The sequence below is a fragment of the Diadema antillarum genome, unplaced genomic scaffold, assembly GCF_040938485.1.
Source record: "Diadema antillarum isolate AM-2024a unplaced genomic scaffold, OU_Dant_1.0 seq00001760_RagTag, whole genome shotgun sequence".
Lineage (NCBI taxonomy): Eukaryota > Metazoa > Echinodermata > Echinoidea > Diadematoida > Diadematidae > Diadema > Diadema antillarum.
This window is the reverse complement of record NW_027272442.1, coordinates 60150-74231: the sequence shown is the minus strand read 5'-3', so window position 1 is coordinate 74231 and position 14082 is coordinate 60150. Positions and strand designations below refer to the sequence as shown.

Here is a 14082-nt window from a genome sequence, read left to right as displayed (position 1 = left end):
TGTATAAGGAAAACAAGCAGTGTCTCAAGACCACACACAAACCAATGACTGGGTGTAAAAGATTTTTCCAGACCATCAAGTCCCCCCTTGTTTGCCATCTGGTTGTGTGTAGGTAGAGCCTCAGCCGAGTTGACTCAACCTCATTGTATCAAACGCAGGACTTCCAACGATCCCATGTCCAATATAGTGGCGGTTCCAAAGAGTCAATAGGGAGATGTTTGCATGTTATGCACATTGAAATCAGCAGAAAGATATGAATACCAAAATCATGGATGCTTTCAATATTCTCTTGTCGGTGAAGGACACATGAAGCGATGCTCACACTTTCGGGGTAGCTTCTTGCAGAATCAGGTAGACATACAATGTAGTAGCTCCGAAAGTGCGACCATCCACTTCACTCTATTTGAAACAATTCAGCACCTGTATGGAAAGGAGGATATGTGTTCTCCCCCAAGGGATGGTAGAAGGGGGTATCAATAATTAGACCGCACCTCATTCCTCAAGCTGCAGCACTAATGAGTGACATCCGAGGGTGACAGCCACCTTCCGTGCATTTAATTCACCCCCCTGGAAGAGTGGAACAGTCTCATGCCATTGCCTCGATGATGGGCTTATACAGCTTGTCCGTGGGGTTGTACACCTTGTTTCCGGGGGTGTGCACCACGCCTCCGGGGCCGGCTAGGCTGGTGCTGCCCATGAGGTCAAGATCCACCTGCCTGGCCGCCTGGCGACCCTCGTTGATGGCGTGGACCACGAGAGACTGGCCACGGCGACAGTCTGAAGAGGAAGAGTAGAAGAGATAAAAACCAAAGAGAAAGATAAAGCAAGATTGGGAGAGAAAGAGATTTAAAGATTAGAGAGATGTCCCTTGATGATCCTGCAAACATTAATTTAAAGTATCAAATCAACGAACATACTTTGCTGCAACTCTGGTGAGCAACATCTTTTGATATGTTATCATGGTAACACAATAAGACCAATAGGAAGCCTCAAACTCATCTTCATCAACATTATCACTTTTGTCAAAAGTACTGAGCTATCTATGTTTGTCAGCACCACTGTCAGTTCTTTTCCATTATCATTATAATCATTACTGCAAAGTTACTGGACATCGTTACATCAAAAACATTCATCGCCATCATCACATTACTGATAACAATGCAAAGTGTCACTAAGACCAATATCAGCATTATCAGTACTAATATCACTCATATCATCATCTTCATTATCATCTTCATGATGACCATCACCATCACCATCACCATCACCATCACCATCACCATCACCATCACCATCACCATCACCATCACCATCATCACATCATCACCATCACCATCATAGACATCACCGAAATAACAAATGCACAAACAAACAAAAACACTGACCTCCTGCTGCGTACACCTTCTTCAGGCTGGTCTGGTACTTCCCACTTGGTGTCTGAATGTTGGACCTTGGGTCCTGGTCTAGACCAAGTTCATCTATCAGGTCCTGCTCTGGCCCAAGGAAGCCCATGGCCAATAGGACCAGGTCTGCCTTGAAAGTCTTCTCTGTGCCTGGGATCTTGTCCATCTTGAATCGTCCCGTGGCGTCCTTGGTCCACTTGATCTCCACAGTTCGGATTCCAGTCACATTGCCAGCTCCATCGTCCAAGAACTCCTGCACAGCACAATATGAACAAATTCCAGCAATAGTAACCCCCGTTAATTACCACTCAATTGTGACCGGCGACAACAGTTTCAGGCAAAAGTCGGGAATTTTGAAAATTCATTTTTTCACTGAATCACATTGCCCATTTCCTAAGCTATGCATTGATATAAAACACTTGTATTCTTCTGCATCATAAGTGGGCATAGAAAGAGAAATAAAATACACTTTTTAAGTTGTTAGCCTGAAAAAATTGCGAGAAAACAGGCTTGGAAGTTTCACCTCTTTTTCAAAGACAATGTCCGAGCGGCGATGCGAGGGGAGAATCACCCATCCGTACGATGGTGCCAATTGATGTTAAGCTCCGCCTCTAGCAACCACATCGCCTTCTTATTGGCTCACTGAGAGAGTCAAATTTCCCGGGCACCTTCCTCGGAGCTCAGCATATGGAGCCGAAAAACAATGCGTTTCGCTCGGGTTTGTTTACCAGTACGTCTTTCAAGATGGCGAATACGATAATTACACATATGGTGTACATGTACTACACGTCAAGTTCACACCAAACTAACGAGTCGTGTTTGTTTGTTTATTTGTTTTAATTTAATTAGCACCATCGAACAAAGCAACATATGCATGTCTTGTAAAAGCAAAACAAACAGGAAGCGTGACCCTTGCCAGCACTAGCAATTTTCTGCCTTCAAAAGGGTCACCAATGATAAAGACAAATCAACCACAATGAAAACGTGATTTGTAAATGTGTGGATTCGCCACCGCTCCTGTTACATGCACACGGTCATGGCGTGTGAATGCCATTGCGTAATGCGTGCACCATACAAAGATTTAATCTAGGAAGGTGTAACCCTACCATGAGGATGGAGAATGTATGTACGTGAAGCGTCTGAAGCTGAACAGTTAATATTACGTAAGAGTATAGGTCAAATTAATGAATTCTTGCTTCAAGTTGTTTTTATTGCAACAGATGTGACAAATTGCCCTTCATCGACATACATGTAATTAAGTATCAATTATTCAGTGTTTTAGTAGTAGCCATAGCAAAATCATGGGCATATATACTCAGTTTTGCAAAACCAGAGTATGATTTTTTTTTTAGCATGGCTCCTAAAAAAAACACTGAATGATTCATGCTTATTTCTATCAATGGAGGGAAATTTGTCATTCAATTGCAACAGAAAGGTATACAATGTAGCTCTGACATAACCAAAAAATACAACAGGAGTAAACAGGATTGTCTTACCTCACTGAGTATCTCAAAGTGCCTAGGGTCATTTCCGTGTTTGAGCTTGACCTCAGCGTGGCCGTAGTCCACCCTCATGATGCGAGGCCACGTGGGCCAGGGGTTGTTGCCGGCTCTGCTTGGTGGTGGTGCTGTCAGAATCTCAAATGTTGTAATGCTCTTAGCATCCTTTATAAGAATAACACAGAAACAAAACAAAACATTATGAGGGAGAGTCTGAGAAGTACAAGTTGTATTGATATTCCCTAAATGTGATCAATACCACACAATCACAGGTTTTAGTCAAACTCTAACAGAGACTCCAACTCTCCCGCTTTCGATGGGAGATCTCCCGCCGAAAGCCCATTTTTGCAGAATCTCCCATTATCCCGCTTGAGATTAAATTCCTCCCGCTTGAAATGATTTCTTACTTAATTTCATTGTATGTTGAAAAATAAGCCTTAAATAGCACGAGAGAGCATCTAGAACCCTAGACCGCAAAGGACTTTGCGCTCGTGGATGTGCGCAAGTTGGAGTCTCCCGTTTGCTAGGGGTTTCAGGCGGAAGAATCTCCAGATCAGAAGGTGCTTGGGGTTGGAGTCTCTGCTCTAATGTTTGATTGACACTCTGAGCACCCTAAATACAACTAAGACAAATTAATAAAACGTTCACATAGAGAAATACAGACATTCTCTGACAGTATGCCATATTGCAATACTTCTTGTAATAGTTCTCTTGAAGAGAGTCATGTGTCAGTTTTCCATCTTCTTCAGCAATACATTTCCTTCAAACAGAAGTCAACACATCTTCAAGTCAGAATATGATAACATGCGAATAACAGCAACAGATAGATTTAGATAGATTTAGATAGAGATAGATAGATAGATAGATAGATAGATTGATAGATAGATAGATAGATAGATATGTATATATGTATATTTGATAGAAAGATAGATAGATAGATAGATATATTAGATAGACAGATAGATAGATAGAAAGAGACAGATACAGTAGAAAGATAGATAGATAGATAGATAGATAGATAAATAGATAGATAGAAAGAGACAGATACAGTAGATAGATAGATAGATAGATAGATAGATAGATAGAGATAGATAGATAGATAGATAGATAGATAGATAGATAGATAGATAGATAGATACACTAGTTGTAGATAGATAGATATAGAGAGAGAAAAGATGGAAGGTTGTATCACTAATCTGCTCCTTAAAATGGTGTAGAAAAAAAAAAGAGAATGGTTGCACACAATGTATGGCAACTTGTTTGTTCTACACATTCCACAACTTCTGCATCTCACATTTTCTTTAACTGACATCTTGAACAACCCACATGAATGTATTTAAAAAAAAATACAAAATACAGAATCACACACATCAAAGGGAATAAGTTTATATCCAAGTCCATCAAATCACATCCTGTTTTGGACTCAAGATCAATTTTGCCACGGCTCACCATCCTAAGCGATGTCCCGATGCAGTCCACCCCGGTGTCACCTCCGCCAATGATGATGATGTCCTTGCCCTTGGCGTCGACGTAATCAGACTGGTTCCCCATCTGCCTCTTCTGCCAGGGTTCCAGGAACTGCATGGCGTACTTGATTCCATTCAGGTTTCGACCTGATGGAAGCAGCAAATCCAGAAAGTATTACTCATTATTTGACAATTTCAATTGAATATTACTTCATTAATTCACAAATTTCCCCTGGTACTGGATATGCTATATTGGAAGCTGGTGCTTCAGAATTATCACAACAACAGTTAAAAATAATTTCAAGCTCATTGTGGGTGTAGAAGTGTACTTGCTGGGCTGCTGATCTCATACATTGTAGCAAAAGTATTCCAAGGCACATTGTGAAACAGGAGAAGGTGAAGAAACACAGTAAGCTACAGGGAATTCTCCCTATCGCATATGACAGTAAAAATTCAAATGGCAGTGGCACTATTTAATTTCCACAACAATGCGTCTCCAATGCTAAACGAAATATCACAAAAAAAGTGTGTATTTTTCATTGAAGAAATATTCCTTTTTTTTACTCTTCCAAAATAGAAAGACATTTAAAAAAATGTGAAAACATGCTAGTTGCTAGCTCTGTATTTGGATACTCAAATAAGGAGGGGTTCTACAGAGTGGTATCACAAACAGTGTGAATACTGCTTTGAAGGTACAATTGTATGTTAAGAAAACCTTCAAAACATGGGAAGACCACAAGACTGTTATCTTCTCGTTCACACACAAACACGCACACACTTACAGTGATATATAGATAACACAATAAAACAATTCCACATACACACACTTTTGTGACACACAACATACAAACACACATACAAAATAGAGAACACTACACACAGTAACACATCCGCAGACACACACAGACATACACACACACCTGGTATGGGCAGGTCCCTTGGCCTGGTGGATCCCATACACAGAACGACTGCATCATTGTTATTGAGGAGGTCCCATCCATTGATATTCTTCCCGACGGCGGCATTGGTAACAAACGTCACCCCTTCTTCCTCCATCAACCTCAAGCGACGCTCCACGGCCTGACAAGGGGAGAGAAAAACAATTCACTCTTCATCCATATTATAGTCATCAATATAGTAATCTTCTCAATTCAATTAAATTCAGTTTACTGGTAATCATAACAACTGAATATTTACAGTACAAAATGTGACAGAGCTTGACAAAAAAAAAAGACCAATGGTTCAAGTCAAATGTAATCCCCTCACATATTTAAAGGGAGGTTCCAGACCAGCTAAAAGTTAGTTTTTAAAAAAAAAACCCAAAATGCAAGAGTAAAAAATTGATCAAACTGATAATCCTGTGGATACATCACATGGATCTCCTCAGGCTCAGGATTGAATCCTTTGAATGGCCTTCTACAAGTTTTCAACTTACTGTGAGTCATCGTGGGTAATTCAGGTAATTCAGGTAATAAAATTGGATTCAAAGTAGGTAAATTGTCAAATTGCAAAATTCTGCCAATATTTGCCAAATAGCTTTGGAACGATTGACATGTAAACTATGCAAATGAGTGAGTTGATGATGTCATCGCCTTGCAATTTGCAATGTGTCATAGTCTGTGACCAAATCTTGAACATTCCTGTTTCTTTGTTTGAATGCAATTATGCTCCAGTCTCAAATCCTTATATATCTGACTAATCTTTATTTAAAAGTTATTCAGCCGGGAATAACATGTTTTACACTTTGATAGCAGAAAAACTTAATTTTTATCCGTGTTTGGTACACAATAAGCACAAACTGCATATATATCATGTATACAATGTACATGTATGCATATCCATATCAGCTCATCAAGAATTATGTGGCAAAATTGGTGAAACTTCATAATTGTCATAAAATGCCAAAGAGAGTATTGCAGTGAGTACTTTAAACTACCTGTGAATGTTTAAAGCTAGAGAGTGGTATAAGCATAGTGGCAGAAAAAGGAAAGAACTCTTACATGCTTGTCCATTTTCATCGTTGGAATGCCGTACATGAGCAGACCCCCGCAGCGGTCATTCCTCTCGTAGACGGTCACCAGGTGGCCAGCCTTATTCAGCTGGGCGGCTGCAGCCAGGCCAGAGGGCCCGCTCCCTACCACAGCCACCTTCTTCCCCGTCCGACGTGCCGGAGGCTGGGCCTGGATCCAGCCCTGCTCGAAGGCATGGTCAATGATGGCACACTCAATGTTCTTGATGGTGACGGCGGGGGCGTTAATACCAAGGACACATGCTCCCTGGGAGATGAAGAGAGAAATGAATTTGTCTTATGTTCTAGATCACAATTATTTCCATTTGAATGATTTTTGTCATGTTTAAATTGGTCAGTATGATACTTTATAGTCATACACAGGACTTTAAGGTGAATCTTATCATAAAAGTGGCTCTCCTGGTGGTATAATAGGTGTATGCAGTTGCAAATAGGTTTGACAATTGAGTGACAGTGCACACACACAAACTGCACTTCACACATCTCTTGTTTCTTTATCATTGTTTTTGTTTGTTTATGTTTTTGCTTGTTTGATGAACTTTCGACTGACACTACTGTTTGTTTGTTGTTGTTTTTTTGCATATTTCATGAACTTCTTTCAGACAAAGTGTGTGAAGAAAGCTGTTGCTCAATTCTACCACACCTCACACGGAGCCGGGCAGCAGCGGCCGGTGAATTCTGGGAAGTTGTTTGTGACCAACAGCCGCTCGAGGGCCTCCTGCCACCTGTCGCGGAAGATGAGATCGTTCCAAGACGGGATGATGTTGCCGAGGGGGCAGCCTGTGTGACCCTGACAGAAGGGCGTGCCACAGTCCATGCACCTGTGTGAGGGGAGAGTGAGGGGGAAGGGATGGGGGATGATGGGTGGAGTCAGAGAGAACTTTCATTAACATTCAGGCAGTACACAATGCACAAATGGAATATTTCAAAGATGGAATCTTTCTCATGTATACTGTGATAGATTGAAGACCTGCATATAAAAATACAATGAAATAAAAACAGGCAAATATTTTGGGAAAATACATATCACCACTCTTGAATTATCACCCCTGTAACTTTTCCCCCTTGTACCACCTACCACTTCCCCAACCACTGGCCCAGTTACCACCACCCCTGGTGCAACCATTCTCTGTGTAGTACCTCCCAATTACTACTGTCCAGTTACCACCATCTGTTACTATAAATTGCTCCTGTTAGTACTGTCTTTCTTACCATCTCCCCTGTAACCATCACACCCCATTAAAACCTCTTCCATTACCACCTCTCCTGTTACCACCTCCCCGTTACCACCATCTGTTACCATGTTCCCCTGTCACCATTATCCCTCTTCCTTCTGTCTTTGTTATCACCTCCCCTGCTGCAATCAACCCCATTGCCATCACACCCTATTACCACCAAAAGTGTTACCACTGACCTCTTCTGTTTCCGCCATGCCCACGGTTACCACATCCCTATAAGCATCTCCAAATACCATGCCCTCCTGTTACCATTGCCATGTAAGCAATGGCTTTGTTACCACTTGCCCTAGCTCATACCATTACCCTATTACCATCACCCCCTATTACCACATCCCCATTACCATGCCCCCCATTACCACCTCCCCGTTACAATCTCCCCCATTACCACCTCCCCGTTACAATCTCCCCCATAATCACCTACCCGTTACAATCTCCCCCATTTCCACCTCCCCGTTACAATCTCCCCATTATCACCTTCCTGTTACAATCTCCCCATTATCACCTCCCCGTTACAATCTCCCCCATTATCACCTCCCCATTACAATCTCCCCCATTACCACCTCCCCGTTACAATCTCCCCCATTACCGCCTCCCTGTAACTGTCTCTCGTTACCATTGACCTTGTAACCGCCTCTTGTAACCATTAGCCTTGTTACCATCACCCATTACCACTTCCCCCAATACTACTGTCTTCATTTCCACTTCCCATTACCACCCATGCTACCAATGAGACCACTGTTACCTGGCAGCTTGAGTCTTGAGCTGTTTCTTCACCCCCTTGTGGTTGTAGATCTCACCCCAGTCCTTCATCCTCACCCCCACATTGCGATACTGGTCGTTGTTCCGTCCATACTTCACAAAGCCCCTGTCACAGACAAAAGCACAACACAAAGACCACACAAAGATGAAATCAATAGCTGAGAAATGTTGTACTAAGTACATTTAACTTATTCCAAAACACTCTTACAGGCAATTCAGAGCCAAAGTCATAATTTCTAAGTTGCAAACATATTCAAGAAAATATGCTCTTTTTAGTTTTGTTTGCGTACAAGCACCTCTGACTCAGCATGATCATTACAGAAAAGATAATTCCTAATTTCAAAGTGTGCTATCTTCCACAACATACATTTACATTCATAACATGTTACAAAACGGTTTCATTTCAAGGAAGAAAAGAATTGAAATTTAGATCTATTTCAAGACTTAATAAAAGAGAAAAAAAAAGATACCGGAATTTCATGGGGGCAAAAGAATTTGCATGCTCCAGAGGCAATAAAATATGAAATTCACTCCTTTCAGGCTTAACTTCATACAGTAAGAAATGCTAGGCACAATCATACTACACTGGATGCACCTGGGAAAAAAAAAACATAGTGTAACTTGTACCTAGTCTTGTCCAAGACTCTTTCAACTGTTCTCTGCTGTATCTCCACATCGGGGATAGTGGACTCGATGTCAATCACTTTGGGCTCCTTGGTGACGTGCACTCCATCCCCGCATCCATTTATGCCATTGATCAGTTCGCCATTCTGGGCATGGCCATTCACCCCATTGGGCAGTCCATTGACAAGCTCCGCCTCTTTCTTGGCCTTCTCCAAGGCCTCTGCCTTAGCTTTGGAATCCCGCAGGGCCCTCCTGTACTCATGGGGGAAGACCTATTGGAGAAGCAAAGCATCAATTTGTCACTCATCAAGAGAGATTCCACTCATTTCACAAAACTATCGAGTGACAGAGCGCCTACAGTATTAACCCGTTGAGGACGGGCTGATTTTGCTACAACACACATTTCCCATAGACACCTGCCCAAGTTTTCTCTGGACTAGTCTTCAACGGGTTAACTTGTAATACCTGGGGCCTGTTTCATAAAGATTGTTCATAAGATTGATCTTATGATGCCATTCAAAAATGTTATGCTCTAGCTGCTATTACACCTGTGCTCTAAATCAAGCATAAGTATCTGCATGAAACAGACTTATGATCAGTATTGATTTTATGCTCGTTTTGCTGAGTTATGCTCAATAAATCGAGCATAGGATCACTCATAAATCTTTATGAAACAGGCCCCTTTTATTCCATTAGAATTCCACATAAGATGCTCTTGCAATCACAGAGAAGGCCACATGTCAACGTGTCAACATAAACCAATTTTATTTTGTCACTATGGTTCTTGATTGTTAATTCAACTACTCTTGAAATTCCCCTGAGAGAAAAGCCATGTAAAAGACCCTGTCTATAGCAGCCATCTGTCTACAATGGCCACTTTTTCCATCCCTTCGGTGGCCGCTATAGACAGGTTTGACTGTATCACCATACTGCTGTATCCCTCATCATCTCTGTTGCGGATCACCTTTGACCCCACAAACAGCTGCCTCGACCTTTGCTCACCTTCAGGAACCTCTGCCTCTCCGTCTCCCAGTTCTCGAGGACGAACGCTGCGACCTTTGACCCCGTGTAGGAGACAAACTGTCCCAGTTGCTCCTTGATGAAGTCGACGTCGATCGCCTTGACGACCGGCTCCAGGGCAACGGATTCCTGGTTGCACTTCATGTCAAAGTCCCCTCGACTACAGACAACACATATGCAAAGTAAACACGATAAATCCAAACGCAAAAAGAAAACTTCCTCAAATCTATGGTTGTACTACATAGGGTTAATTACATTACAAAAATACTTAAATTGAGTAAACTATCAATACTGGGTTACAGTTCAGCTAGGAATGAAAGCCTGACTTTTTTTTACCTTTCTCTGTACTAATTTCAAAATTACATCAAGGGTATTCATTTCATTTTACATTGAAATTTATATTATATGGCATTCACAAAATACAGAAAACTGAGAAATTGAAAGTATATTACTGTACAAAGCACAGAAAACTGTTTGTAAACTCAAATGACCAGTTGATAACAATTTCTACAGTAAATAACACATTTCAGAATGTAAGTGTTAAAAGATATCTTTTGGATTTAGAAGTCCATGCCATACACACACAGTGTTTGTGCCATTTCAATACAAAAATTAACAAAACAAAAGAGAAGATAAAATTAAAAAGTGGAAAAAAGTACATATAAATAATGAACAGTAAGTTAAGGGGAGGCAAGCAGATCATACTTGAGGCATATCAAGGAAAACTTTAAAACGTGACCCTTCCACAAACTTTGGAAAAAATGGCTATCAAGCTTGCCGGGACCGACTACAGCCAATTTTAATTGACCTCTGACCTCATATGGACCAATCAACTGTATGCATCAGTCAAAGAAAGTAGGAGAACGCTGGAGACTAAAGGCAGGGATTCCTTACACATTGTAGACGTAGGCAACGCCTCCAGACATTCCAGCGGCAAAGTTTCGACCCGTCGCGCCGAGGACGATGGCTCGACCTCCAGTCATGTACTCACATCCATGGTCACCGACACCCTGTCAATGGCATAGAATAAATGGCACTTGAGAGAAGCGTCTACCCCAAAGTCCATCAAATGGCTAGTATGTACAACATATCACTTCAACATTTGACTCAGCATACAAGTGCATACAATGCATGTAGCTAAAAATGTTTGATTAATGTAAGAATTTTATGAATTTTGTCATTTATTTGTGCTCATCCTGCTGTCCTCTTGTTGTCTGCACTAAAACCCAAACTATTCAAATGCACTGCAAAACATGCTAAATTACAAGCACTTTAAAAGATCTGTCAAGAATTGAAAGCATTTTCCAATTTGTGTTAAACTGAGCCAACATCTCAAACTCGAAATGTCAAAAACTTAACAATGCCAAGAATACGGCACATACTGGCAACAATTTCTTTTGAATTTGAATGACTCGGTAAGATGACTGAGTAAGTGTGTAGTAATGGTGTTATAATGGCAAATTAAAGAGTATTACCTCGCACACAGCAATGGCACCAGAGTTTCGGACACAGAAGCGTTCGGCCGCCTGCCCCCTGAAATACGCTGTGCCGCTCGTGGCGCCGTAGAGGCACACATTGCCCACGATGATGTTCATGTCGGACTCAAAGTCTTCCGATGCATCCCGTGGCGGGAAGACGATGACCGTGCCACCAGAGAGGCCCTGAAGGAAAACAGCAAAGGATAAACAATGAATAATTTTTAGCTTGTTGGTAACAAGACACCACTGTATAAAAGAAACATCCAGCCCCTTCATAAGCTTAGCTTTACAACTCTGAACAACAAGTGGTAAGTAAAAATCAATTAATTACTTAGGTGTATATTGCTGCACTTTGTAAGCGTTCAGGGACATATGACAGTGTCTAAGAGGCTATGCCAATTGGCACTAGAGGAACAAAAAGACACGCGAAAATATTGATGCTGATCCCGCTGTGAATGTGACGTACGCGTGTACACTTCTCCCTTCAGTACAGGACTCCACGACCACGAATTCTACCACTCACGATATCATCGGGAATTCCCGATTCGCAAAAATTTGGACTCACAAAATATGTGGCGTATACAGTAAACACCCCATCCTCACCTTGCCCACGTAGTCGTTGGAGTCTCCCTCCAGCTCCACGTGTACACCCTTGGCCAAGAAGGCGCAGAAGCTCTGACCAGCTGACCCCTTCAGACTGACCTCAATGGACTTCTCTGGGAGACCTGTCTCACGATACTTCCTATAAGAAAAAGGCATGAAGATATGATGGAGTCAATATATCACCATATTATAGGAGATTATTGGTTATATTGGTTTCATGAATCTTTACTGCTCTCCCCTATCTCCATGATTCTCCAACATTCAACTCCTTCCTCTTCCTCTTCCCTTCCATTTCATCTTTCCCCTTCTAACGATGTCCGAACATCCTACTTGATTCTCACACTATTCTTCCTTACCACTCTCTGTGTTCCTTTCTCTACCGTCTCCACTAGTGCAACTTCAACCTCTAGCCCATTACTGTCTCCCACTCTTCACTTTTTGCCCTCCTCACAACCCCCATATGTCGCTTCCCTCTTCGTTTCTCCTCTTTCTAGGCTCTTCTGCCAAACAACGATCCGGTTAAGGACTACATACACATGGTGTCACCGCAAATCTTTCTTCCTGATTTACTTCACCATGCAAACCTTCAAACAACATATATTATAGGAGAGTTGCACAAAAATATGACAGATGCAATATATCACAAAACATGAGAATAAATGAGATTTAGAATATCAAAGTTTAAGAGAATCACACGAGAATATAGCAGAGTTTGCATCAAAACACAAAAATTGCATGAAAACATAAGATTTGATATGTCATAACACAAGAGTATTGCATATAAACATTATGGATTTGGCAAAACAAAAATGAATGAGGTACAAATATAAGAGCTTTATACATATCATACCAGTAATACATGAGAAGCAAAATACATCAGATTCAAGATACCATCATAAAAGTAAAATACATGAAAATGTATCAACTTTAACATATTACCATCCAAGAGATATTGCATGAGATTATACAGAATTTGATGTATCATAATCACAACAAAAATTCATACGTCACACTATCACTATTCTCATTACTCCTCGCTGTTAATGTGTCACTCGTTTGCAACACTTGTGTGAAGTTGGGTAGGAGATTATGCTGAAGTCACCATGCAGTAGGAGACTTTACCTTTCACATCAAATCTTTCAAATTAATGAAAGCAGTAAAATATATCTGGCATTCTTGCTGCTAAGGCATGAAACTGATAAAGTCATATTCAAGCAGAATCAGGAAGATTTTCAGTGAATTAGAAAATATACATGACTATCTGAGATATCAATTATGTGGGAACTTCCCGTACCTCGATATGTAGAAGCTGAGGGTTGTGCCGAAGGCTCTGCACTCGTTGGTGATGGGCATGTCGATCTTGACATACGTGGTGGCGCCGTTCAGAACGTCCCGTGCGGCCTCGATGAGACCCACGTCCTGCCGCTTCTCCAGGGCAAAGTACTGCTTGGTGGTGCCGCCAACCAGTTGGGCGTCGGGTCGTAGGTCGCTGGCCCGGGTCAGGACCAGGTCAAAGTTCAGCAGCTTGCTCTTGCTGTTGGTGCAATCCTGCACCGGCTGAAGCATGTCGCACCTTCCAATCATCTCCTGTGTGCGTACATCAGAATCAGGTCAGAGGCAAAAGGTTTCAAGAGATGGCACCATTTCCACAGCATTGTAATCATTGGCAGCATGCTTAAAGAATAGAAATCTTGTCTATCTTGCTTTATGTTTCAAAAAATTTGAAAGTGACACACCTGGCATCTGTAAAAATTAACACTTTTATTTAAGTTCTAGCTTGTCTTTGTTATAATACCACACAAGAATTGAAGTCTTGAATCAAAGCCTTTGCACACAGGAAGCGGTGTTCCTTACATGTATATCAACTGTATTCACTTGGTAATTGTCAAATTTTGTAGTCATAGGATTAGGAAAAAAGCAAAATGCCAAGATATCTACAAGCAATGTTTGTCCACCAGGAATA

At 41.4% G+C, this 14082-nt stretch overlaps 1 protein-coding gene across 1 annotated transcript in view; it reads right to left on the bottom strand.

The window, feature by feature from the left end:
* Nucleotides 1-14082, bottom strand: part of LOC139712127 (uncharacterized) — a 60783-nt gene continuing 46701 nt past the window's right edge. Inside the window, exons 25-38 of the mRNA XM_071623961.1 lie at nt 13414-13706; nt 12120-12258; nt 11514-11699; nt 10933-11048; nt 10021-10198; nt 9022-9290; nt 8378-8500; nt 7041-7218; nt 6369-6644; nt 5289-5448; nt 4352-4515; nt 2900-3067; nt 1386-1656; nt 1-777 (exon numbers count right to left, since the gene is read on the bottom strand). Coding sequence (XP_071480062.1) covers nt 587-777; nt 1386-1656; nt 2900-3067; nt 4352-4515; nt 5289-5448; nt 6369-6644; nt 7041-7218; nt 8378-8500; nt 9022-9290; nt 10021-10198; nt 10933-11048; nt 11514-11699; nt 12120-12258; nt 13414-13706 — 2712 coding nt within the window. The 3' untranslated portion in view covers nt 1-586. The remainder of the gene's footprint in view (nt 778-1385; nt 1657-2899; nt 3068-4351; nt 4516-5288; nt 5449-6368; nt 6645-7040; nt 7219-8377; nt 8501-9021; nt 9291-10020; nt 10199-10932; nt 11049-11513; nt 11700-12119; nt 12259-13413; nt 13707-14082) is intronic.